The sequence below is a fragment of the Falco rusticolus genome, chromosome 1, assembly GCF_015220075.1.
Source record: "Falco rusticolus isolate bFalRus1 chromosome 1, bFalRus1.pri, whole genome shotgun sequence".
Classification (NCBI taxonomy): Eukaryota; Metazoa; Chordata; class Aves; order Falconiformes; family Falconidae; genus Falco; species Falco rusticolus.
In genome coordinates, this window is record NC_051187.1 from 12,733,071 (window position 1) to 12,760,779 (window position 27,709).

The following is a 27,709-nucleotide window of genomic DNA, read 5'->3' on the forward strand; positions in this document are numbered from 1 at the left end:
GCTAGGAGAGAGCTAATATCCCCTATTACAGAGGACTCGGGCCAGGAAAAAACCAAGGTGGAATTTAATTTTGCCTAAGTTGAGCCATATAAAACGATCTCTGAATCAGAGCTGGTCCCTGCAGCCTCTCTCCAGCCAGGGGCTGTCAGATGAATCACCCTATTTTCCATCTCGGATGGAGGTGACTCACCAGCTGCAGAGCCTGTCCCTGTTGTTGACTGTGGAGGGTGGCTGGGGCTGCTGTGCAGAGGTTTAATATCCAAACACTCAGGCAGGTGCTGCCCTGAGGCTCCCAGGTACCTGTGGTGGACAGAGGAGTCCAACCCAGGCCTTCAGAGACCCCTGGTTATGATCCCAAGTAGTGAGCATCCTTCCTTCACAGACACTAAAGCATGTGGCCACCAGCTTGCAGCGGTGCCATGAGCAACTGCTCGGTGGACCAGCAGTTCTTGAAAGAAGTGGCAGCATCCCTCTGTGCCACTGGGGCTGTTCCCGCTGACCGGCTCAGGGGACAGTTGGTTGAGGAACAGCTGGGTCACGCCAAGAACAGGCACCATGGCAGATCTGATGTCTCAGAAATGGTAAATACATTTAGCCTGTACCAGTGAACATTCTTCTCTGGCTCCAAAACTGCTCACAAAGAGGTGCTTCTGTGGAGAGCAAGAGGGGTGCCAGCAGGAAGCTTGCCGAGACAACACAGAAACATTTTCTACTCGTGATCTCCCTCTGGAGATAAGGCTGGAATTCTGACACCCCCCAGAGCATCCTCCTTGGCCCCTTGCAGATCCTGCAGCTCTGGATAGGGGAAGGAGGTTCCACCAGGGTGATGCTCCCACAGGGTTGGGGCAGGTTTGGGCTAGAGGGACACTGCATCCCCTCTGGACAAGAGGTGTTGGAGTCCTCTGACTGCAAAAGATGCTATTTATGAAAGGTCAGCTTGTGTAATAAACTCTGACAGTGGTGTAGGGGTCATCAGAAGCGACCTGAGCCTCCAGACAGAAAAAAGCCTTTCAGGTTTGGCTGGCAGCAGCCTGTGCATGTGCCATGGCAGGTCACGCAGGCTGCTTCGTTCCTTATGGAATAAAGTGCAAGCCCATAAGCTTCACAGTGTTGGGAATCCTCTCTCTTGCTGCTACTCAGCACAGCACAAGGTCTCAGCGGTGCTGGGGATGGTGCACGGAGGTTTGGGTTACTCGATAGTTGCAGGCTAAGCTTTCCAGGGAGAATCCACAGCACAAAGCAGATCTGGGTCCAGTGCATATGCACTTATTTGTTACAGAAATAGCAGCAATTGCCTTTTTTGTTGTGAGGCTTTTCATGGTGGAGTCAACACTTGTATGGTTGGGGTAAGTGACTTGAGGGAGGGGCTCTGGATTGGGCCTGGAGCTCCGCTGCCCGGCTCCATTCCACCAAGCGTGCCATGTTCCACGTACAATGCTGCCTTTCAGCCAGACCTACAGAATAGGCTTTGTGTCTCCTTGTGTGAGCCCTCTTTTAAAAGAGAAAAGCTTCTTTAGAGGCTGCAGGCAGTGCTCCATGACTTGAAATGTTTTCCAGCTGTGCCAGGAGTGATTTCACTCCACCGTTTGCCAGGGCTGAGGTGTTTGGTGGTGCCAGGTGCTTTACCTTTCTCCTGCTGGCAGCTGCAGAAACCCATTAGAGGAACAAGTTGCACTGAGACCGCTTGACACCTGAGGAGTGTGTAATCATGGAGCAGTAGCAAATAGAGGTGATTCCTACATCTGGGGTTTATTTAAATTAACCTATTCTTAATCTTCCCACTGCCCCTCTGTAGAGCTGACTGTTGGAGAGCGTGGCTTGGCAGAAAGGTAGGTGTTGGCTCTGGGGTTATTTTGTCTCTTACAAAGATTTAGAAGAATAAACCATTAAGATATTGGCACTTATGTATTGATCGTACATCTTGTTTTTAAATGAATTTAGTGCTTTTGTGCTGAGTACCTTACTCCTCTGCTGTGCAGCAGCAGGATGCAGCAGCCCTATTCTGGGGCTCAACATGGGCCATGGGTGCTTTTGAGAACCTAGTCCTCCGTTAAATGCCTTTAAATGCTTCATATAAGAGAAACTGGGGGGGAGCTCACAGGAGACAATCTCAGTGTTGACTGTTGCCCCCTCAGAGAAGCAGCCTTAAGCTGCTGGTGAAGCTGACTTTGGGATTGGGGTTTGTCTCTGGGTGTCTGACTTGGAGGTGGAAGAGAGAACTGTACATGCAGCATCTCTTCAGATAGAGATGGAGTTACGCTACAGTTTGTAAAGGCACTTTTGCAAACTGTAGCATAAGCTGGTCTGCAATATTAGGCACTCAAATACATCTTAAAAACTGGCTGGAGTTCTCTTCTATTCCAATTTCCCTGCTGTAGCCACTATTAAATATAATTGCAAGATACAAAGGAAAACATTCAAAGGAATGTTACTAGTCCATGAAAACTAGGTTGCCTTGGCTACTTCTGGAGCAGGCTTAATAGGAGAAAACCCTCAACTGTATGGGTCTAGGGCTTCACCATAGTCTCTAATTGTAACTCCCCTTCTTTCCTGATGTTTAAGGACAGCGGACATTATCTCAGTAATCTATAGATAGTGCCTGAATCATTCTTTACAGTACAGCTAAAATGTAAAAACCTTGAGTAATACATCCCTCCTGCCCCTATAAGCAGGGGAAGCGTTTGACACCTCATTTTACAGGCAGAGAAAAGGATATGTGGAGGAGGAAAGTTAATGTGCAGCGAGTCACAGTGGAGCCGTGATGGCGGCTGAGCAGTTCCTGGCTCCTCTGCCTACTGAGGAGCTTTTCCCCCCCCAGCCGCGCTGGTCCTCCCCAGGTGCCTGCCTCAGCATCTTCTGAGGGCAGGTGGGCCTCGAGTGAGCAGAAGATCACGATGTGGCTCAAGTTGGGGTTAAGCTAAATATTAGAAAGCAGATGTCCCAAGGGAGCAGCTGTGATTCTGAGCTTAATTTTTTTTGTGTAGGGCTGCCCAGGGAGCTGGTTTCTGAGCTGCCGCTTGCATCTTGGGCTTTCTGACTTTCAGGCAATTCTCCGTAACATCAGAGTATCACAGAGGTCCTACCATCATATAGACTCATCACTGTATGAACACATGACTGTAAAATGAGTGTGTTCAGGCCCCTGCTCCACCAGGGATGCTCGGGTGGGAGGGCTCCAGGTGGCGTTTGTAACCCAAAGTATGTTTGTGTGTGTTTCACGCAGAGAGAAAAGTGACCATCGTCTGCTTGAGCTTAATGCTTTTCCAGCGTTACCAGTTCCCAGTCAAGTGGCCAGATGGTTTGTGAACCTTGACCCATGTGTATTTGTTGGAGTTTCTGGCCAGGAAGGGAATGGGGTTTAGTGGCTGTGGTCCCTTGGCTGCCTCTTTGCCTGTCGCTGGTTCCTTGGTCTGGAAGAAGCATGGCTGCAGTGGAGCATCTCTCGTACTGCGTGGAGGTAAAGGGCATTTGTCACAAGTCTGGAGTGAGACTTGGACTTGCGTGTTAGTAACTAAGTAAAATCCCTGGCTGAATTTTTCCCTTTGCAGTGTCTTCAGAGTCAGACGCTGGTCTCAAAACCAAAGGCTGCCCCTTATCTCCTCCAGCTGTGAATGAGCAGTTGCTCACTAAGCCTGGGGAGTCCAAAGTGGCCAGGTCTGCTCTGGGTGTCCTGGTGACTACAGGCACTGGCACGCCTCCATGGGTCACCCCTGTGGGTCTCCCGGCTCAGGAGAGCCCTTAACCTCTGCCCTTTGTCGTCTGCAGCCCTTTGGCTAGTGAGCCACTGCCTCTTTGTTCTTGGCTTTTCTCCTTTACACACCCCCATCCCTCTCTGGGAAAAGTCAACATTTGCCTTTCAGAGCCTGGCAAACAGAAGGGGTCTGTATTACATCCTGATGGCAGCCCCAGGCTTAGAGGGCTCCGATGATAAATCCAGTGAAGTTTGTTGCGGGGGGACTCTGAAAGACAAGTTCTGTGTGTCTGAAACAAGAGCAGGGAAGCAGTGAGCAGCCGCTGAGCAAATGCTGTGGCTGAAAAATATAGTTTGGATTGCATTGAGGTTACAAGGAGGTGGAAAGAAAATGATTTAAAGTCTAAGTAAGGATGATTTTTATTTATTTTTCTTTTTAATCTGAAGTAACACATTGCTGCTTAGTGTGCTGAAGCTGTGCATAGTGTCAGAGTGCAGCAGAGCGCCAGATGCTGGGCTGGGCAGTTTGCACCAGCAGTTCCCCTGTGTGGTCAGAGCCAGAGTGTTATGGGCCTGTGGGGAGGAGAGCCGCGGGGTGGCTTGGGAGGATTTGATCCATATGGAAATACCACATTGCAGTTTTAAAATTCTTTTCCCCTCCTTCAAATCTGACAGTGGTTTTCTCTAACTAATCCATGACTGCTGCCAGACAAACCTGAGAAAGTGAGGTGCGCTCGTGAGTCTGGATGCTGTAAATGTTTGGGGTATTTTGGAAGGCAAAGGATGAGAAGCAATCATTTGTTTTGTTCTTTGTTTCCATAGTGCTCTGCATGCTAAGCCTTATCCCTTGTCCATTCAGTCTCCTGGGGACTCTTGTGCCATTGATGTTAATGATTAACTAACACATTTCTAGCTTGCTGAAGCCCTTGTGGCAGCTAGTTAATGTAAGAGTTTGATTATTTCCTTCTCTGAGCAAGGCTGCAGCTTGGATGAGTTCAGACACCTTCCCTCCTTCCCAACTCTGCTGGGATGCTGCAGGTTCTGCAGGAACAAATGGGACCAGATCCAACCTGCTCTCATGATAGCTTTGCAAGGTCTGTGATGCGCTCTTGCAAACCCCCCTAATTTAGCAAAAAATGCCATGAAGACACTGCTGTAGTTCTTCCATCCTGCCTGCTTCTCTCTCTTGGATCTCAGAAGTTAAAGGGTGTGAGCAAATGGGGAGCGTGGTGAAGACAGGGTAAATTTAGAGGGACAAGATCACTTTGGAAATCTGGTTAGCTTCAACAGTGAACTGGAAATGATTTTAGACTTGACAGTAGTTACCAGGTTTGCTCCCAGTCAGTACAGCTTCACAGGAACAGCTTTCTGTTCCTTTGTAAATCCTTTTCTGTTCCCTCCTGCTGCTAAGTAAAAGGACCACATAAACTAGTAAAACTGACAATACGTACAAAAGACCCATTTTTCCAGTCCCTTCCAATTTGTGTGGATACTTGCATTATAAATACGCATTTGTACAAGTCATCTGATGTGTCAGTGTGGTGACGTGGCATCCCTTCTGCTGCCCGGCTGGATTACTGAAACACTCTAACCAGAAGGATCACAGATGATGACTAACACGCTTTTTTGTATGAAAAACTGCCTGTGCTAATTTTTTCTTTTTGTGCTTTCATGATTGTCCAGCATATCTCTGAATGACTATCAGCTGTGAGGAATTTGTGGGCAGTAAAGAACAGTCGATCACAAAGAGCGGTGAAATGATCTTGTTATTTCTATCAAGTGAATATCTGAGGATTGACTTTGCTCACCTCGGAATGAATACATGGGGAAGAGGCATGGTATCTGTGCTGTTTGAAGGCCATTTTAACTATTGAGCAACTTGCCAAAGCACTTGGGGTCACTCCAGCATTTTAATCTTGACATAGAGATTGAGTGTCTCTGAAAAGCCAAGACTTTGTTCAAGCACAAGCTTGAATTCACGATGACTGGATAAAAATGTGTGGTGTGGGTTTTTGCAGGTTAAGGCGATTTTCTGGCTTTGAGCTCTGTGGATGCATCAACTGATTTCCTGAGATTTACTGCAGTTTAATTTCAGTTAAAATCTTGAATCAAAGCCTGAACTTGAGCCAAGGTTCAAGTGCTGCATCCCTGTCATCTTCTACCACTGTATGCAAGACTGGTTCTTCTATCTAATTTAGCCCTTTGCTGTGGACAGGAGCTCTGGGCAGGCACTGCTGGGCTTGGGGAAGCCTTTCTAATGTTGGGAAAAAATGAGGCTTAATTCTTGTGGCCTCTTATTGTTAGCTCAAGCTTTTGGAGCATTTTTTAAAGTGTTAGAATGTGTCTGGCACCTGCCAGAAGTATAATGTTATGGTAAGGATATGTGCATCTTGCTAATGCCAGTTTTGCTGTGGTTTCCTTGAGGGTTACCTGTAATCCAGCCTCAGGCTGGGCTCTTTCCATGTGTGAACTCACGGCTCCACTCGTGTTAATAGCACTGTGCTGATTAGCAGTGTTGTCTGTCCCCAGCGTGATGGTACCCAGCTCCCACAGAAGTGAAGCGGTTGTTGGTGGTTCAGGCTGTATGGTCTATGCTTAGCCTTCAACCTTGACACACGCAGTTGGTGCACCTGTGTGGTGGTAACTGCGCTGGAGAAGGTGGTGGTCCTCTCCTGAGTCTGCAATCAGTGCCCCTTGGGAACAGCATCCTTCCATTCCATCAGCATCCCTCCATCCCAGTGAAAGCTCCATTTGCTGCCAGAGATATTTGATCCAGAATGAAACCATGCATATGGTCTGAAGGCTTTTTTTTCTAGCTGTGCTCAGCTTCTTTGTAAAGAGTGTCTATTACACACAATCTGGAAAAGTGTCTTTTATTCTTCAGTGCATGTTTCTGATTAGTGCTGGAAATGAACATGAATTTTTTTTCCTTTTTTTTTTATAAACATATTCCTTTTGAGGGTAATGTTGCAAGTGGATTTCAAGTTAATGGAAGTGAAGTCGTAATAGCGTGGTTCGTTGGACTCTGGCTTGAAGCAATAGAGATTCTTCTTCCTTTGCTGCTCTGCAAACAGATGTCTCTCCCTCCCAGCCCCCCGGAGCCCCTCTGTCCCCAGTGGTCTCCAGTGGCACCCACAGTTCCATGTGCAGGGCTCTACCTCTGAAGACGATGGCCTATGTCAGCCTTAAAACTTTGCAGCTCCATCTCCAGCAGCTGGTCTGGTATGTTGGAGAAGCCACTGGGGCGGTGGTTGTGCAGCATGGATCAAACTGTGTGTGGGCTCTCCTCCTCCTGCTAATGGCTCCAGGCTTCTTTGTGTGAAGCAGGGTGAAATAAAGCTGCCAGTGAAGGCCGTTCTCTAGCCCACTGTCTGGATAGTACCCGTGAGGTAGATAAAGAGATAGATTTCACACCCTGTATGGTCCTGAGCAGATGGTCCTAAGAGTGTTGTGATGGATATGTGCATCCTAAAAGGGAGCAGAGACTGTCCCAGCTGCAGGGCAAACGGAGTGGGCTCCTCACTGTCATCCTCCCTCGCCAGCAGCAGGACGGCCTGGGAGGCAGCAAAGGGCAGGGTGGGTGACGAGGGGCAGGGCTGGGTGCCCCTTGCCATGCACAGGCTGATGCAGGTCCTGCCCTGGAGGGAGACAGCTCTGCATGTTGGTCTTTGCTTTAAAAGCTGCCGGTGCTGTGTAGGTGCTGTAGACACCTCTGAAGGGCTCTTCTGCGGAGGGGTCTCCCACCCATCCCAGTGCCAAACTGGTGAAGACCAGGGAAGGCTCCGTGACTTGGCCCAGACCTGTACAGCTCCGGAGAGAGCTCTGGGGAGCTGGCAGCGCGGAAATGTCCGTAGGAGGAAAGTGGTCTTGGATGGAGACATCTCCAGTGCTGTCTGGGCGCCCTGCCGCGTTTGTGCTGGGTGAAGGAGGAAGCTGAACTATCTGATCGCAGACCCACTAGTAAATACATGTAACAGAAGCAAGGGTCATGCTGGCTGCTCGGATGAGCTGGTGCCGCTTTGCTGACTCCAGCACAGTGTGGGATGTCTCCTGCTGGTTTTGGTCCATCCCTTTCCAACACGACCTTTGTTTGGTTTGGGTTCGTTTGTTTGTTTGTTTTTTGTTTTTACTGGACTGTGTAGAGAGAGCAAGTTCCTGGGTTACATCCTCCATTGTTTGTCTTCACCCTGTGGTTTCTATTGATAATGGAAATTGCTCGTTTGTTCTTTTGATTTTTTATATTGTATGAGTGTAGTGGCATGGATCACTTACTGTGAGAAAATAAATCACAAGTGGCCTGTCTTGTTACTGTCATATGCATCCATGAAAAGCTTGGGGTATATCATGCAAAAACTGATGAGTTTTGGGGAATGTACGTGTTGACTGTATCGCAGGTGAACGTCCCTGGCAGTTCCCTGGTTAGCTCTAGGTTCAGACTCCCAAGTCAGTTAGAATCCAGCCTGCCCGGAGAAACTGCCCTTGCTACAGTGTGGCTTTTCTGTCTCCCTGCTGCCCTGCACCATGTCTACATCCTCTGCATCAGGGCAAGTATCTAGAAGATGCTCCCGTTTCAATACTGGAGTACTTTACATCCATGGTGTGTTATATCAGCAGCTGCAAGAAGCACGAAATAGTAGAACATTTGGCCCGGTGTTGTCTGGAGGGAGTGATTCAAACGTGAGCCTGGCTGGGATCTCACTTGCACCGACACAACCCAGTCAGAGCGATTCTTGGCTTCAGCAGTCGCAAAGGAGACGCTGGTGAAGCCCGGTGTCTTTCGGTGCTGCTGCCTTTCTGCTGTGCCATATGGTCCCAGCCTGTGGATCTGGAGGGAATTAGTCGCTGATTATAAAAAGTGAAAAAATATTGCTCAGCCAGTGAGCCAAGGTGAGGCTAAGCTCTGCGAATGTTTTAACTTTGTCCTGCTGCGGCACATCCGCTGGATTGAATGAGCTGTTCTTGGACTGACCAATTTTAACTGTTGGACTATTCCACTTTTTAAGTCATTCTGCTGGGGATGTGGGGAAGCATTCCTAATTTCAGCTAAATAAAGCATATTTCATTATGTTTCTTAGTCCAGTGCACTGCAATAAATTTATAGCATGGCTTGAGGGCATTTGAACCGTGTTGAGAAGGAAGACTCATAGACACTGTGTCTGGGGTGGAAACCTTTGATTTTCATTTCACAGCCCCACAACCCAAACCCGGGGCTCAGCCTGCTGCTTCTGCACTATAAATAGAGGTAACCCCAGAATGTGCCCAGTGTGCCGATGCTCTCCGGTCCTGCCACACTGCTGGCTTCCTGGCACTGTGCTCAGAGCAGCATATTTTTAGTTGTTGCTTGCCATTTTTTTTTTTTTTTTTTTTTTTTTTGTGACAGATCTTCTTTTCTTGTCTTGCCAGGCTGCCAGCTTTCCCTGCTGTTTATCTGCTTTCCAGGACTGTGCCTGGATTCCCCCTTGGTGGAGGGGCAGTGGAACATCACGGGTAGCGGGCTTGGCTTGGGCTCCGTAGTGCTCCCTCCTCTTTTCAGATTTGCTATTAAGGTGTTGGACAGCCTGTATGAATTTCTTGTTCCTCATTATTTTCCCTTTTGCTGAAAAGGGATTAACAGCATCATTATGTATTATTAACGTTGTTAACAGGCCAACAGCTGTCAGAAAAACTTCCTTCTAATGCCACGTCCAATACAGAGCAAATCAATTCAGCTTGTCCACCTTCGGGTTTACCAACTTAAAAAGGGTGTGAAAAGTAATTACAGATCCCCAGAGAACCCCAGTGAGACCGGGCACATAAGCTCTTCTCAGAAATGTTTGCATAAAAGGCACAGGCTCAGCCAAGGCATGGATGCTCCGATGGCTGTGCCGCACTGGATGCTCCAAGTCCTGTGTGTGTTTTTCCACTGGAGTCGTTGCTAAAGGGAATAAATCCTGTTCCTATGTGTGATCCTGTCCAAGCTTGCGAGCTCCTTGTTCTGCTTCCGTCCTGCTTTGCCACAGACTGAATGAAGCCTTTGAACATAAAAGGATGTATTTAACTAGCTCAGCATGGCCGCATATCTGCATTCTTCAGCGTGCCACCCATAAGGGACGTTTTTCTCTGGTTTTTGAGCAATTGTGAAAGCTAGATTTTGATGCTGCACCTTGCCCACGTGCAGACAGAGCAGAGGTGTTTGTTCTCTGCAAGAAGTTGAGCCAGGACCTGAGTGCTCTTGCAGCTTGTCTGAAGAAGGGCTGTTTAAAACCCTGTTGAGCAGAGGAAATATGCCTTTTCATTCTTGCTCGTGTCCAAAGAAGCAGTAGGCTTTTAGAGGGGAGAAAATCATTATGAAAAAAACATCAGGGACTGGACTGAATAGAAAAAAAAAAAAAAAAGTATGTTTAAAAATTGTAACGCTGGTTACAGCGCACAAGCTCCCAGCGACTTCAGCCCTTCTCTCACCGCCAGTAACGGAAACCGCACACCGAGCGATGCGCGTAGCAGCAGCCTGCCCCGTTCCAGTGCAGATAAAGCTCTTGGTAGACAGACGGGGTGTTCGCACGTGTGGGCGGACAGTCCCGACTCTATTTTTTTGGCCCTTTGGCTGGCAGTGTGCTTTGGGGGGGCAGAGCTGAGCGGGGGCACGGCTCCGGGTGCTGCTGGCCGGGGGCTCTCCCTGCACCCCGGGGCGGGCAGCCCCCTCTTGCCCAGGGTCTGGCCCTGCCGTTCAGCCACATAACGTTACTGGAGGCACAGAGGGTTTTTCTATTAGGAGAGGAAAGGGAGAGAGAAAATGCATACATATATACATAATATATATAAGCAGAGGGTTCTAAGCGTGAGACACTTTTTCCATGTTGAGTTGCCAGGCAGCTCTTTTCCCTTCCCTCCCTCCATTCCAGGGCTCACTGGTATGAATGTTTTCCTGCCTTTTATATATTTTCCTTCTCTCTCTCTCTTTTTCTTTTTTAAATAATGATGCACTCTTCCAGCTGACAAGGTTCAAAAGGTTGTGGCTATGTTACAAATCACAGTTTAGGGGTGTTCTGCAGCTTGAATTGGTGCTATTTTAATCCCTTTGCTTATTGTCCAACAGATCTGGTAGATGGTGAGAAGATAGTTTGAATAATGTAATTGAACAACAGCATCACCCCAAAAGCCTGGGAGTTTCTTACCTGTTTGCAGGGTAGAAATCCTGATTCAAAATTGTGGTGTGCTCTGGTGGGGTTTGTATGGAGCCTCTATGCCTCCGTTCTGGAGCTCAACAGCTCCAGCATCGGAGATGATGGACACCATCCTGGAGCTGAGGTTCCTCCAACAGGACCCACCAGAGCCTGAGGAGCTGTCAGACCTGGGAATCCCCATATTGGGACCTCACAGCATTTGGGGCAGTGTCAGCGTACAGCATCCCACATGAGGTGCTTCACTGCATTTAGTTTGTCAGCTTTTATTGTGCTAAGAGAAACTGAGGCACAGATCAGCCCGTGGTGTGTGGATAGGCTTTAGCCGAAGGCTAAAGGTGAATTCTTTTTTGCCAATTTTTTCAACATACCTGGGAAATGAATGTTGTGGCAATCACCGCTTCAGAAATAGGCAGCTGGGACAGCAGAGTAACTAAACAAGTTGCTGATGGATTGGGAATGTTGCCATAAGCAGCAGGTCCCGCTGGCTTGCCTGGAGTCTGGGAGGCAGGCGGGGGTCTGGGAGTTACCAGGCTTTCTGAAATGGATATAGGAACAGAGGAGACAGTTGTGTCTGGGCTTTGTCTTTCAAAGTAATGTATGATGTAGGGTAAGTTAAAATGTTCACATATGTTTCTCCAACACAGTGCATACGAATTAACCATGTGCTACCCCAATGAGTATGATTAATACTTTTTCATTAAAAAAGATGGAGTAGAATTAGCCCGACATCTGGATTGCTGTGTTCTGGTTTAGCATCTGCCTGGAATGTGCGACGCATCCTGTGTTTCAGCTGGTCTAACCCCATGACAGGGCTCTCATACACAATGCATTCCCAGGACGTTGGGTGCAATCTAGCCACAAAGTAGTCACCCTTCGCTTCCTTGTGATGCCGAATGCAGGAGCCGCTGCTGCCCTTGCAGCTGAGCTAGCTGGAGAGGCCAAGCACCTCTGGGAAGTGGTCTCTTTGCTGAGCTCTCTGTTAGTGCAGGGCACATGCTGGTCCTTAAATTCCTGTGCTTGCATCTCTCAGCAAGGAAACCTGTCTCTGAAATTCCTGCATTTGTCTCCAGGATAAATTACCTTGGAGCAAGAGGTGAATATTTGTGCCCCGCTTCGTGATTTCAGAAGTTCTCGCTGGTGTTTCTGGAAACCCTAAATACCATGCATTTGAAATGTTTGAATAATTATGTTTGCCTTCAGTGAAAGGTGGAGGTCTCTCCTCAGGTGTTTTTAAAATAACATATAATTCTTTTTATCACAAAGATGACTGTGCTTAGCAGACTCCCAACAGAAAATGTGCCCCGCCAGATGCAGAGTCATAGCGGGGAGATTGCTCCACATACCGTATTCACACGAACTCCCTTGGCAATTCAAACCTTCTTCTTGCTTTAGGAATCAGCCGGACCTCCAGTGGGAGACTTCGGAGACTCAGCGACCAGATGAGTCCAAGTAAGTTGCATGAATTTCTCCCTTTGAAACATCCTCATTTAAAAAAAAAAAAAAAAAGGGAAAAAATTACAAAATTGAGAGAATGCAAGACGTGACTCTCAGAAATCACATCTCCTGCCTCCGGTCCACTGGCCATGGTTTGAAAGGCAAAGCTAGCTGCTAATATATGCAGAGCTCACTATGTTCTACAGAGAGTAAAAAAAAAAAGAGTGCGGGGGGTGTGTGTATATATACATATATAAAACCACTGTGAAAAAAGAGAGCAATATAAAATAAAAGATTAATTACTTACTGAATAATGGATCCAGAGAGAATAATTAGAAAGCCCCATCTCAATTTGAGGGGTCTAACACAGGGCAACAGAAAGTAGGAATGGCCTGAGGTTGAAATACAGCTTTAGTAATTAGCAGCTCTTTTGTACTCTCCTTAGCTATTATTTTTTATTGGATGTTGAGATTTATGGATTATATGTGCTTGTGACTAAATTTACACTCCTAATTGCAGCTTAATGTTTCTGAAGCTGTTTCTGATTCAGACGGAAGCAGGTAGGAGGGTCTGAGGTTTTTTTTTTCTTTAAAAAGGTGTTTTCCAGCCTTGGGAAAGCAGTAGCAGAAGTCTCAGTGCTTGTGAGTACCTGAGCCTGTGTGCTTTGCTTGTGTGTGCGTGACACGGGTTGGGACTGCCCAGGGACAGAGACACGTCACCTGCATTGGCATTATCCCCTGAGAGTAGAAAATTTCACTGTTCTTGACTAAAATAGTCAAAAGGAAGCTCATACAGCCCATTTCTGGGTTTGTTTTTTTTTTTTTTTCTTCTGATGGTCCCTCTTGCTGGCTGTGCTAGCCCCTCCAATGGTCCTGTGCTTCTCCACAGGTCAAACCCCTGTGGAAAGCGTCTGTCTCCAGCCTTGGGGTCCCTTGTACATCACACACGTTCATCTTTCTTAGCAGGTGCTTTACTGCAATTGAAATCTTCCTTCACATTTCCTTCTCTGGGATGTATGATCTCCCCTTGGCATTGCCACCTCCTTTGCTCCAGGATGCTGACAGTTGTCTCTGCTGCTTGCTGCAATCAGCCTGCACCCCCAGGAACCCCCCTCACCTCCTTGACATCCTGCTTCAGCCACGCTTGGTTCAGGGCTTTCATCCAGTCCTGTCCCCTTGGTCTTGCTGTCACTCACACTTGCTCCCTCGGGGCTTGATTTGCTATTTCAATTCATCTTCTCAGCCCCCATATCCTGTCTCAGTTCCCAGATGCACTTAGCAAAACAGTCGTTTTCAGCTTTTCCCTCTGTGTGGGTGGCAGGAGAAAGCCACCCTCGGGATGCCTTCCTGGAGCGGTGACTTCAGTGCCTTGCTGTATCGAGACATCAGCACATGTGGGATGGGAATTGGTCACAGACGTCCGGTTCAGTGTGCATGTAAATGCCCCGGGAGCTGTGCCGCTGCCCTCCTGTCCTCATCCAACGCCGGCGATGAGCATGGGGGCAGGTATCGACGGCACAGACCAGGGTGACAGGCGACATGGCATGTCATGGTGCTGTCCCGCTGCGGGGACGCTTGCTGCTTTGCAGCTAGAGCTTTGCAGCCATGCGCTGTGATGTATCGCTGGGAGGATGCAAATATGGCCAGTGTAGGCCACTGCTCTGCCAACTAATGTCAAACAGCAGGAAAAGTGCATTGAGCAATAATTTAGCATGGGGTCATGGTGTTGGTCTGGGTGCTAAAGCTTCGCGGCAGCGATCGTTCGGGCCAGAACTGAGCTGCATTTTAGAGCTGATGCTTTAAAACTCGGCCACCAGCACAGAAGCTGGTAGTTTTGAACTGGTCTCTGTTTGTCTTCTGCATGTGCAAAACCAGAGCTTCAGTCTCAGCCCTGGCACTGCGTGTTTTCATACGTCCATGTCCGAGGACAGAAGGGGGAATTGGTACAGCTCCAAAGGTAACTGGAGTGTAGAGAATCTAAATTGAAAGACACGGGGCATTTGTTTAAGCTTGTTTTCTTTAGACTCTGATTATATACTTTTCCACTTTTCTGGTGAGAGACCTTTTAAATTTTAATATTTTTTTTCAAGTTAAAATCAAATGAGCAGCTCAGTGCTCCGGTTTACATTGCAGTAAATATTTATGACTTCATATAACTGCAGCTCAATTTCCCCTTGTTTCAGGTCCAGATTTCCCCCTCTGCACATCTGGCCTTGCACCCAGAAGCTTTTATTCCTGTAAAAGATAAATTGGAGTTGGGATGACTGAGCTGTGGTTGCAAGTGAAACATTGCAGAAGGGGGTTGCTTTGGGCTCTTTGCCACCCTAAACAAAGAAGGGATGACATGCATTTCCATAGCCACCAGCTCTTGGGGTCTCCAGACACCATGGATTGCCTTGGGGCACGCAGTGACAGTAGGAACCTGGAGAGCTGAGGTTGACCTCTTTTGAAAGCCTTATTCTGTGACTCCTCTAAAGCTTTTCTTGTCCCTTCGAAAGTGGCTGTATGGCATTGGCATCCAGATTTGCTCAGTGGACAGCAATTCCAGGGCTTTAGAGCTGTGTTTTTTGTTCTGTACAAGCTTCCTGCATAGTCCTAGGTAAGCCAGTGAGGTGAGACTCATCTAGGCTGGTCAATGAAGAGAGCTGGAGGCTATCAGAAAGTGAGAGCACTTACTTTAGACTGGGAAGAATAAGTTTCTTGGGTAACCCAAATCCCCATAGGGTTATAGAGGACCAAGATTTTGTTAGGTAGCCACGTTTAAGGATATGTGAATCCTATGCTTTGATTCAGTTTGGTTTTCTTTGGCTGCAAAAGTGGGGTTTATATCATACATACATAAGGAAAGCTCTGGGAAGGGGGAGATACCAAGTTAAGACAGTGTTCAAGTGTCTCACAGTTGTAACAGGGCTCTGGCTATATGAAGAGATGCCACAATTATTGGTACAGAAGCACCTTCTGATGTCCAGCACCTTGGAGGTGCTGAGCTAAACCTAACCAGGTCCTATTCAGTGGAAGATACATAGAGCAGGGCTCGCTGCTGGCTCCCTCTTTCTGCAGCGTCACTAGTCGTATCTCTCCTTGCCCCTGGCAGCTTGGCGATGGGCCAGCTGGGGGCTGTGGCTCACCACAGACAGGAGCACCGTCCTGGGGTGCAGCCTGATAGCGGGAGCTGGGACGACCTCAGCTCAAAGACTGGAAGGATGGGGATGATATCGGGCTTGGCACTGTCCCCATTCAATTAGGATATAGGACCATGCCCATAAGGTCAAGCTTTGTCAGTGGTTTGGAAGTTCTGTTCAACGTGCAATTAGACACAGGCAGAGAAAGAGGGGAGGAGTGGGAAGAAGCCCTTTATAAAAGGCTCCATCAGGGTTCAGAATTGTGGCCCTTAAAATGCCGCTGTTGCCTGATGTGGGTAGCTTGGGGCAATATTTTTGCAGAGTTCATAGAATGGTTTGAATTGGAAGGGACCCTAAAGATCACCTAGTTCCAGCCCCCCTGCCAGGGGCAGGGACACCTCCCACCAGCCCAGGTTGCCCCAAGCCCCATCCAGCCTGGCCTTGGACACTGCCAGGGATGGGGCATCCACATCTTCCCCAGGCAACCTGTGCCAGCATCTCACTCCCCCTCAGAGTGAAGAATTTCTTCCTAATATCTAAACTAAGTTTGCCCTCTTTTAGTTTAAAACCATTCCCCCTTGTCCTATTGCTCAGGCCCTACTAAAAAGAGGCCTGTCCCCACCTTTCTGATAAGCCCCCTGTAGCTATTGAAAGGCTCTCCCCTGAGACTTCTCTTTTCCAGGCTGAACAACTCCAGCTCCCTCAACCTGTCCTCACAGCAGAGGGGCTCCAACCCTCCAGTCATCTTCATAGCCTCCTCTGGACTCGCTCCAACAGGTCCATGTCTTTTTGACGTTGGAGGCGCCAGAGCTGAACACAGCGCTGCAAGGGGGGGTCTCCCAAGAGTGGAGTAGAGAGGGAGAACCATCTCCCTTGACCTCCTGGCACGCTGCTTTTGATGCAGCCCAGGGTACGGTTGGCTTTCTGGGCTGCAAGTGCATATTGCAGGGCTGTGTTGAGCTTCTCGTCAACCAACACCCCCAAGTCATCCTCCTCGGGGCTGCTCTTAATCCATTCTCCACCCAGCCTGTATTTGTGCTTGGGATTGCTGCGACCCAGGCGCAGGACCTTGCACTTGGCCTTGTTAAACTTCACGGAGTTCACACAGACCCACCTCTCAAGCCTGTGGAGGTCCCTCTGGACAGCATCCCTGCCCTCCAGCGTGTTGACTGCAGAGTTAAGAACAGCGTGTCAGGGAAGTTACTTGCACTTCATTTTTCCTACAACTATACCTGATGAATTTAAAAGCAAGAAATATTTGCTGACATTTGCCATCCAGAGCAGCAATGTGCTTCTCAGCTGGCCAGAAAACAGCCCCAGAGCAGTTGGAGTGGAAGAAATCGGCATCGTATTCCTCTTGGGCAGCCAGCTGTGCTCTGTACTTTGATTTGTTTCCAGCCTACAATTCAATTTTTGCTAAGAGGAAGGAACTTCCCTGGCAGGGGTAATGCAGGAGGGTCCAGAAAAAGTTAGAGTTTACCGATTTAGCTAAAACAGCATATTTTTTTTCCGTGTAGGTGAATGCAGGGAGGAGGATGCTGCCCAGTTGTGTTGCAGCAGAACTGCTCCTGGACCAGTGCTACTTTGGGTCAGGTGCTTTGTTCCTGAGAGGTCCCAAGGGGTGGGAGGGGAGCAGGTGCCTCAGCTTTCCTGTTTCAGCCTTTGTCTGGCTGCGCGGCTGCCTGGGGCCGGAGCAGAGCAGGGGCTGGCTGCCAGGGCCAGCTGCACTCCAGGGCAGGCAGAGCTTTTCCATCCAAAAAAGACAGGGCGCTAGCGGCCCCACTTCTGCATCATCAGCAGTTGGCTGAGGATCAACCACAACTTGTCTTGGTGCTTTTTGGAAGCTTAGGGCATAATTTAGAGAGGCATGAAGCTTAAGGCCAGCTATCTGGGTTGCGTTAGAAAGGGGCAGTCAATGATGTCATGAAACCTTCATAGGGGCAGCTTGTCTTGTACTGCCTAAATGCCTCTCTTGGCTGTAAAGCGGTGGGACTCCCATGCCAGACATGTTTGTTGTTTCCACCAGTTTGAGCCCCTTGCACACCCTTTAGGTTGATGGCTGTAGACAGAGAGGCCAGAAGGCACAGAAAGTGGGCAAGCGTGGGCTGGAGATGCAGGATTAGTGAGATGGTTCAAAGGTGCTGATCGTGACGTTGACCCTATGAGCTTCTGCTCAGGGCACAGGCTCCAGGACCCTGTTGACCACGATGGCACTGCACTGCCACGCTGCCCAGGGCGCCCAGGTCTCTGCAGGAGCTGGTAGCTGGGATGAGCAAAAGTGGAGAGAATACAGTTTTAGATGAAAATTTCAACAAGATGTGCACAGATAGTTCTTGTCCTATTTTTCTTTTTCCTGGTTACACCTTTCATTTTCCCTTTAATAGTTATTGAGGTGGCCATTTAATAGTTGGGGGAAATAGGGCAGCAGAGAAGCTTAGAACCGCTCCTTTTGCGTTGCCTGTGACTCTTGGGGTCCTTCCTCACAAGCACTGAAATGGAAAGATGTGTGGCTGGGTGGGTGGAAGAGCAGAACACACATAGCTATGGGCACAGCTTAAGTTGGCATCGTCGTGTTAACAGGATTTCAGCAGGGTTCGCTAGTTTGGGATGCTCCAAATTCATGCAGTGAGGTAAAGGCACATGTGGCAATAGATCTTGCTGTTTCCACCTCTTGATTTAGTACTTTGCCCTGAGGACCATCTCCTCTCTTTGTGCCTGGAGTCTGTAAAAGAACAACTTTAGAAATTGGTTTATGTGAGATTGCAGGTTAACCAGAGCAGTGGAAATAAACAAAAGAAATGTCAAAAGCCAGGGGCTCCCTAGTCGAGCGTACATGATTACCGTTACATAACCTAATTCAGAGTTCTATAAAAACCATTAGGTTTTTTAGTTTCTTTCCCCAGGGAAATGCTGCCAGAACAGTCACACATCTGCAGCTCAAACGTGGGCACCCCCACTAACAGCACAGCCCTCTGCGTAATCGTGGTATCTGAGAAAACTGATTTGGGAACCCATCCTGTATACCTTGGTCCAGACCTTCAGATTATCCTAACCTTTACTGCATCTTTTTTTAGCTCCCGGTTGGTATACTGGGATCCGGGCAGCACTTCTGGTCCAGCTGGAAGCTGTAGGAATACACGCCTCTTTGCAGTGTGCTGGTTTTAGCACAGACGTGCCTTTCACCTTGGTGGAGCAGCAGAGGGGTTAACTAGAGACTTGTGGTTGCAGCCTCATGGCTTTGGATGTGTCCCTAGATGAGGTCATACAAACTTCTTTGGGAAGCCTCTATTCCCCTTTGTTTTAAGCACCGGGCTGGTCACCCCAGCTGCATGGCTCTCCGTGCCAAAGAGCGTCCCCACGCACATGCACCGCTCGCTCTCCTCGGGCTCCCTAGTGACAAGCCCTCATTTGACATGTGTCCTCTTGGTCTTTCTTGTCACGAGGGTGAAGTAGCAAAGGGTGAAGCTGGATCATCAGCCAGCCCGGAGAGTCCTTTCTGCAGCAGTGCAGCTCTGCTGACTCCAGGCAACAAGAAGTTAAAGTGAGAGGGCTGCTCTCAGTGCAGGTTCTTGGTTTCCTGCAGGACACAGGAGGACGCGGGAGGACTGGGCTTGCGTAATGCAGCTCGTGGACTCTAGCTTCCTGGGAGAGTCCTGCGGGCTCCCGTGTGCTTCCAGCAGAGATGTGCATTACTTACAGTGAATGAGGGAGCCTAGGCGCTTGTGCGCACAGCTAAGAAATTAAGGAGTAGTGACAGGTGCCGTGGGCCTGTTTGCTATTGAGGGGATGTGCTGAGCGCTGACTTGTTGTCCTGTTCCTTTACAATACCCGTGGTTCATCTCCAGTCGTACGTATAGTCTCCTTTAGTCCCAAAAGGCTGCTGGGCATCGCAGGTGAGCAGGTAGACCTCTTGATGCTTTTACAGCACCTGTTGCTACGGGCTTTGGTGTGAGGAAACCAGAGACAGTAAAATATAAATCGGTAGTTCATTAATGAGCGGGGATTTAATGCTCTCTGACGTTTGGGGACTTTAGCTGCCGGCTGTGCTTTAAGCTAATAATCTTCCTCACTGGGTGTGATATGGATTTGTTGATGAGAGCTGATGAGGTCCACAGGGTTCCCCTGAGGAAAGGGAACATAGAAGTGCAGAGTGCAGCTCCTCCAGGACGGGAGCAGCAGTCCTTGAGCGAGGTTAGTTACTGCCTCAGGATCGGGCATCTCCAAAGTAAGCTCCTAACACCCTTTCAAGAGAAGCTGGCATCAGCTGCAGCAGAGAGGAGCTGGGAGAGCAGGGAAGGGGAATAGCAGCGGAGTACGGTTTTATCTTGTTTGTTTGCCTTGTCCCATTGTGAAGGATGGAGCTAAAAAATCCCCATTCCTCTGGAGCAAGACACAGTGCATTAAGAGGGAGAAATAAGTTCATTATCACCCCTGCCAGCCCTGGCTCGTGTCCTGCAAGGGGCATGGCTGCGCTGGGACGTGGCTGACCCACAGTGCCCATACGGGAGCTGGTGGAGCTGGCAGCGAGGAGCCCTCCTGGGGCTGGGGGGAGTGAAAAGACACACTTCCAGCCAAGGTGTCCATGGGCACTGGAGGAGTGGGACAGCTATGGAAGTGTGGTGTGTAGGGTACGGCACCTGGCAGCCTTCCCCTTAGGAACAAGGGGGAAATGATCAAAATGAGAAAGGAGGAAAGAGGACTGGTGACTTGACCTGGTCTGTATGAGCTAGCTCGTGCAGCGCTGGTTACCTAAGCAGCTGTGTGTGGTCACATTTCTCTCTGTTGAATTTGTGCATCTCTCAATGGTGTTTATTTTCTTCATCTTTTTGTTGCTGAAACGTCAGTTTGCAAATTGCTCTTGGGCATGCTGGCAGACCAGCCTGTGGCTGCTCAACTTTCCCTCTTCCCCTCAAAGTCTGGTGTTCCTCATCACGTGGGCAGAGGCAAATTCCTGAGCCCTGGCTGTCCACCACAGGCGTCCTCTGAGGCCAGTGCATCTGGCGGTGGCTAGTGTTTACCAAAACCCCTAATTGTACCTTAGGCAGAGAGTACTGATTTACCCCTTGCTATATTTATCTTGTGTCTAGGACTGCAAGAGTCAGAAGTGCAGCCTTTGGTGCCCTTTGTTGCAGAGAGATGACTTGTTTGTAAGGCAGCTCTGCAGATGGGTTAGTGGATAAAGCACTGTAGATGTTCGGGGCTGGCCTGCAAAGTGTGAAGTCTCCCTGCTGTAATTTTGGTAGCCATGAAAGCAATGAGTGAGGTCCAAGAAAAGCACCAGTAGCAAGAGGCATTCCTGATTGACTGACTCAATGGAGCAGTTCCTCATTGGTTTAAATTTGTTGTAGTTCAGTTTCTGATCAAAAGCATATTATGAAGTTCAGAGAAATGTCCAGACCTGGATGGTTCTGCTGCTAATGAAAAATAGGGTCTGCTGCCCAGTTCTGGAGCGTTTTCTCTCCTTCAGTGGATTGGCCTTTCTTCAGCAATGGGGCCTTAAGGCAAGGTAAGACAACGGTGGTGACCCCTTGCTACATCACACCCAGGCAGCATCTCTCTGTTGTGTTGCTGTACGGTAACATGGTGAAATCCACGCAGAGAGAGCCCTTTGCCTGTGGCTGCCCCAATAGACAGCGGTATTTTGAAAATCCCTGTGTTTAGGTATTCACCTGAAGAATGTGAAAAAAATACCTCAGCAGACCTGTCCTAGGGTGTGGTCCCCCCTCCATGGCAGAGGAGTTGCTTCAACACATCGGAGCAGTGCGTTGCTTCCCACAAGCCTGGGCTGCTCATGAGTAAAATGCCCAGAAATTGTGTAGTTTTTAGCTGAGCTGGTTGCTGCTGTTGTGCTGGTGCTGTGCAGGGAGCTGGGCTCAGTGTGCTGCAGCTGGGGTGGCTCTGGGGTGCACGGGCAAGGTGTTCTGAGGATGGCAGAGGGGAGTGGTGTGTGGTGCAACCTGTGCCCTGCCTTATTAAATAAAGCCAGAACAAAGAAGAGCAACCCAAAGGTGTTTGCAGCGCTTGGTGCAATCGTCCTTCCTTTAATCTGCCTGCTTGTGAGACCCGAGTGGTAATTCTCTTGAAGACTTTGCTCCTTGATGGCTCCTGCCAGATACAAGCTGTCACAGTGATCTGCCCGGGAGCGATGGCCAGTGTTCAAAAGAGCAAATGCTGCAAGGTCATCAGGAACCCTGCCTTTCCCAGCAACAGCTTGATGGGGAATGACCACAGACCTTCAGGAATGGAGTAACCCCCCCTGTTTTGGGGACTCAAGGAATGAGTTGTGGAAGGTAGAGCACTGAGGGGGCAAGACTGATGGTAGGGAGGAGTCTGTAAAGGAAAACATAAACGGAGGATCGTGGAAGAGTTAATATTTATCTGAGGCTCCCTGTGCTCTCCCGGGAGGGTGAGCATCCAGTCCTCCTGCCTTGCCTTTCACTCTGCACTGCCAGCTGCTATTAATACTTCAGCACATGAGTGTTAAAGCACGAGCAGAAAGCCTGGGGAGGATATGCAAGGGATTTCCGGCAGCTTGAGGCTTTTGGGCAGAGAGGTTGAGAGCCAGCATGGAGGAGAGCTCTAACAGGGGCTCTCCTTAAAGATACGTCCCTCCACGGGATGGAACAGGACACAGGGAGTCTTGTGTAGGCATCGTCTCAAGGGGCTGTGTGGGCTCGGGGCAGGAGCAGAGATGTGCTGCTGCTGTGTTAGCAATCCCCTGCTGAACTGTCATACGTGCTTCTGGGTGGTGACAAGCTCTGTGTCCTGGGCACGGGCTGTGGCTTGGGAAAAGTAATAACTCGGGAGGATCTGTGTTCCCCTGTGCTGAACAAATACAGGTTTTCATAAGAAATAACCAGGGAGGGGCAAAGTAGTGCTTGGCAGCAAATGTGGAGCAGCCAAGAGCTGCGGTCCAGGGCAGGGCAGCTCCACGTCTGCCCAGCTGGGAGAAGGGAATGGAGGAGTGGCGAGTCGAAGAAAAAATAACTGGCAAAGAGCAGGACAACAGCATTCAGAGGATGAGTACCTCCCCTGGAAAGAGAGGAATCTTCTTGGTTTGGTTGTTTGGTGGCTGGGTTTTTTCCAAATGAAGAGGAGAATTTTAGCCAGCGTTTTCTTTCTTCCCCATCCTCGAGGCTCATATAACTGTAAATGAAGGGTTCTTGGAGCAAACAGTCAGCAGAAGCTCAGATACTGTCATCTGCTGGCTGGGTCTAGCCTGGGGGTAAATGGCATAGAGGGAATATAATGGAGCAACACTTGATTGCACTGTTTGAGTTTGGACCTGTATTTCCTCATGTGAAAATGCTTCACTGAAAGTAATTTTATTTAGTTATGCTCTGCTCTGCTGCACTGTTCTCCCCCCTGTACCTTCCTCCCAGCTCGCCAGCACTGCAGGTAGCTGAGCTTGTGAAAGAACCAGTTGAATCCCCATTTTTCCTGCCTCTCCAGGCCCTGGAGGTCTTTGGCTGCTCTGGCTGCTTCCCAGCACCTTCGTCAATGCAGTTTGGAACCTCTGATCCCTGCATGGACTTGCAGCGTTCATCCTTTCCAGCTCGCTCAGCAGCAGAGCTGGGGTTACAAGGTGGTGCCTGGCTGGTTTGCTAAAAGCCTGGTGGAAGTGGCCGGGGACTATGGGACTGCATGTGTGACCTCGGTAGAAAAGACAGTAATTCTTCTGTTGGATGAAATGCCGCAGGAACATAATCACAGCACAAACCTAGAGAGGCAGACAAGGAATTGCAAATAGGATCTACCTGAATACCTGCAGGTGTCTGTACCACGGTGGCCGCTGCCGTGGCTGGTTACAGTGTCAGTGGTTCTAAATCCCCCCCCAGCTGCTCACTGATACCCTGGGCTCTGTGGCATGTCCACGGTTGGGGGTGAGCTTCTGCTGTCTTCACAGCACCTTCCCCGCTTATCTACGTGTTGGTGCACAACAAGGAGTTTATTGCTTAGCAAAGGGCTTGGGCGTTGCTGGGCAAGCCTAGGAAAGGTGTGAGACAGATAAAATTCAAACCGAGCCTGGAGCAGGGTTTGGTTTACTTTCTTTCTTGTGATTTCCTTCCTAGCTTTCTCTGCACCTGGCAGTGCTTCCTGCTGGCTGCCACCCGTGGCAATGTTTAAACCTGCGAGGTGGGGTGAGGGAAAGCGTGTGCATCCCTGTGCCAGCCTCGGCAAGCACGGGGCGGTGGCGGAGCAAGGCTCCTGCTTTGTTTCAGCTTCTTGTTTGCAGATGAGAATTGGCTATAGCTTTATGGCAGAAAGCAGGGGTTTCCTACAAGTTGCTCCTGCCTCTTCACTCCCCTCATGGCTTTGTTGAAAGATAGCGCTGGTTGGGGTTGGTGAGCCCTGAGAAGGCAGCCCTGGCCAGGGGAAAGTCTTCTCTGTCCCCTTCTCGAACCCTTGGTGTGCTTGACCTCCCCCCCCAAACCTTTAGCAGTAGTATTACAAAATGCAATATACATTATCTTTCTATATATAGACTTCTATATAGACTTCTCTATATGTACAGTGCACAGGCCACCAAATACCTATTTAAACAGGCATGTGACAAGCTTCTCAGAATCCAAGGAGGGTGGGGGACCCCCAGCTCTGTACCATGCGGGTCACTGGAACAACACCTTTGAAGGGAGTGAACCCCAATGCTGCCATCGTGGGCACAGCATGGCCAAGCACCCCTCTCCCTCAAACACAGGCACCCCAGTGCCGCTGGACCTGCAGCAGTGGCAGGAGGGCTTTGCGAACTCTCCTTCAAACGGAGACACGCAACTGTACCTTTAAATCTATTAAAATTTGCTTGAGAGATTGCAGTTTGAATAAGAGCATCTACTTGGAGGTTTTATGAATATAAAGTTCAATTGCATTAATTATTTTTTGGATTGACTTCCCTGAGCAACTCATGGTGATGTGTCCTGCGAGAAATGATGCCTTTGCTTTATCCCTCCCTCCTAAGTGCTTGGGTCTTGATGGGTTAAAGTCTACAGGCTGAAACGGGTGTGCTACCCCCATCCCTCCTTCCTTTCCATTCACCTTCTTCCTTTCTTTATGCTTCCCCTGAGCTTTTCCCTTCCTCTCCAGTGTAAGCAGCTTGGCAATGAAGGCTGCTCGGTGGAGGCAGTGGGGTGGATTTTGCGCTGCACGGGGCTGTGCAGCTCCCCTGGGTCCTCGCTTTGTGTTTGGCACCTTCGAGGTCTCAGGCAGGAAACGTGGTTTCAGACTGCTCATGGGGAATCATTGCTTATTGTCCCCTTCTAACGCCTTAGGCGCTGGCAGCAGGAGCATGTAGAGTTTTAATAGCAAACAGCGAATGGTCAGGAATTTGGGAAGGAATCTAAATCTCCCTGCCCAGGGAATAACCTGCTGAGGATTAGAGGAACTTCTCTAAGGAGCGAGGCGTGCTGAGGCTGCCTCCCACCAGCTTTCTCTCTCTGTTGTGCAGCAGTTGCTGCTGGACTGACCCACCACTTGGCATTAGCTGTGTTCCTGCCTCTGGTTTGGTGATAGTGATGCTCCGTCAGCTGCTGTGGGGGGGAAACACGCAGTATTGAGAAGCAACACAACATAGGTCCAGGCTGTCCAAAGGTCCCAGCAGTGCCTGTAACACCTGGAGCCTTTCCTTGGAAGTTTATTCATCCAGCCAGGAAACAATTTGTCCTTCTGCCCATGCTAGGGGACAGGGGAAGTGCCAGGCTCTGTCATAGCAATCATACTTGTGATTTGCTATGTGAGCTGTGAGCATTTGAGGTCAAAAAGTGTCAGGTGTACTGTGCTGAGCACACAAAGGTCCTGCCAGCACACCTGGTCTGTGAAGCAGCCGTGCCTTGCCTGCCGGCGTCTGCCATCCCTGCCGGCATCTGCCATCCCCGCCTCTGGGCTGCGGAGGGATGGCTTGTTTGCCAGCCCTGGGGATGGAGGCTGTGCCCTGCATCTGGCTGGGTGACTCAGGCTCCGCGCTATCAGTAGCAAGCGGTGCCGGCTGCCAGGGCAGGGTTGCACAGGGCACTTCGGGCAGCGAGCAGTGCGGGCACGGTCTCGGCAGAGGTGCTAACGCTGCGTCCCCGCTGCCTGCCCTGGCCCACGGCCAAGTGGAAGTTTCCGAGCGGGCCAGCCCATCGCTGCAGCCACGCATCGCTCCGTCCCAGCTGGGGAAAGCAGGATCTGGCAACGGGCTCTGCAGGGCTGCTCTGCTCCGCACCACGTGCCCTGCCTGGGCATCACTGGGAAGGAAAACTGCTCCCAAATCCCACCTCCGCTCCACCGTGGGACCAAGAAGACCAAGAACTTCTGCCCCGGGCAGGGACTTTCACTATCGTTTTCGGGCTGGCTGCAGAAATCTTCTCCTTATCGACGCTTTGCAGCGAGGAGGAAGGCGAAGCGGGGGCTCGGTGCCAGGGCCAGCGGCGAAGCTCTCCAGCGGGTTGCACAGGGCGAGTAAACATGTGCGGCGCTCGGGTCCTGCCTGGTAGCAGCAGCAGCAGCCCATGATGCTGTGCTTGGAATGAAGTCAGCCTTCATCAGCCGAATAGTTTATGCATGAATCGAAACTTCAGACCTGGCAGGGTGGGGGAACGTGCAGGATCTGCGCTCTTTTAAAATGCTGGAGCCAAGGAAGGAGGAGGGGATAGAGGAAATAGCAGGAAAATAAGACTGGGGAAGCAGGGAGAGATTTGAGAAGCTGGATGAGTTGTTCGCTCTGTTATTGCAAGGAGCCAAGTTCCTTAAGCATCTCCTGGTGGATATTAAGAGGGAGCTGTGGAGGCTGGAGCGTTCCCCTGGACGCTCACATGCTGTAGCTTTAAGACTGTTTTACAGAGGACTCGGGATTTCCAGTTTTCCTGCGCCTGGTGGAGTATTTCAGGGAGTTACAGGATTTTTCGGGTCATGCACCCCCTTTTTCTTTTTTCTTCATCCTTTCTCTTCCTCTTTTACTCTTCCTTTTCATTTCAAAGAGACAAAGCTACTTCAGTTTGGAGCACAAACATATGATCAGCACATGGAAATGTGGTAATTTGGATGCATTCATGATTGCAACAGATTGAAGAAATTAGACCAGACAAAGAGCTTTTTTTGGAAGAGGAGGAGGCAAGGCAAGGAGGGAGGGAGAGTGGGGGAAAGAAGGGGACGCCACCGAAAAAAGGGACGGCCGTGACACGCGGATGCTAAATATATCCTGTAGTAATGGAGAGGGACCGGATTTCAGGTAGGCTATTGATCATTTAATATGTTATATTCTGCCTCTGCCCTCCTACCTTTCCAGCAGATTCTGCACTTAAGAAGAGAAACAGCCACGCTCCGGGTGGATTTCAGCCGATTCCTCTATTTATTTCTATTTTTGCAATGCTTCCTTTCTGTGTTTGCTTTTTCTTTTTTTTTTTTTTTTTCCTTTTTTCTTTTTTTTTTTTTTTTTTAATCCCCATCCTCCTGAGCCCTCTAGACAGAAGGTGGTTCCAGCAGCAGCCAGGGGGGGCGAAGGGGGAAGCAGGGGGGGAAAAGAAACTGCTTTCTAGGTCTGGATTTCATTTGAGTCTCTCTCTTCCCCCCCCCATCCCCCCTTGCTCCCATGTGCCGCACGGCGCAGGGGGATGAATGCTGAGCCTGTTAGCTCAGAGCTGCGAGCTGGGAAGAGGGAGGAAAAGAGCCGAGCTCTTGGCATGGAGACGCGTTTCTGCTCTGAAGGTTGGCTCCTGGGTTTGTGTGTGTGTGTGTGTGTGTGTTGTGGTTGAACCTTCCTTGCTTGCCAAAGGATCTTCCCTCTGGCTCTTGCTCTCCCATCCTGCCTGGCCGGGCAGGAGCTGCCTGCGTGTCCTGCGCGTTCCCTGTGCGGCGCCGGAGCTGGTGGCCGGGGACCCGGCGTGTGTTTCACCTGGCTGGCCATGCGTAGGGGGGAGGATGGAGGGGGGTAAGCGGAGGAATGAATAACTCCATTTAATTCCCCAGCTTCCCTGTAAATCCCGCCTAATGGTGCATGTCTGAGTCCAAATGGAGCATGTCCAAAAACTGCTCCCGGGTACATCGAGCTGTTGGGGAGCACTGTTGCAGCGAGCTGCTTCTGGGATGGCCGCAACTGTAGCTGCTTCTAGAGAGGGCACGGGCGGCGTGGCATCCCCCCCGAGGCTCGCTCTGTGTGCGTGAGCAGGATCAAAGAGGGAAAGCGAGGGAGGGGATGTCTGTGCCAAGACTGTGCTGCAGCCTAAAGGTGGGTGTCCCTGCTCCCGCCCCGTGGCATGGCACATCTCACCCTCCTCCAGCACAGCAGCCCCGGGGAGGCACATGGCCTCTGCTCCTGGGCGTTCCCAG

The 27,709-nt window shown here is 49.8% G+C and overlaps 1 protein-coding gene across 3 annotated transcripts in view; it reads left to right on the forward strand.

The window, feature by feature from the left end:
• The window catches only part of SEPTIN9 (septin 9), a 144,306-nt gene that overhangs the window by 13,725 nt on the left and 102,872 nt on the right, over positions 1-27,709 (forward strand). Inside the window, exon 2 of one of the 3 annotated variants that reach the window (XM_037410279.1) lies at positions 12,247-12,303. In XM_037410279.1, the coding sequence (XP_037266176.1) occupies positions 12,247-12,303 (57 nt within the window). Of the gene's footprint in view, positions 1-12,246; positions 12,304-25,432; positions 26,613-26,994; positions 27,089-27,709 lie in introns of those variants that run through there. The other 2 variants (XM_037410297.1, XM_037410270.1) reach the window with 2 other exon arrangements.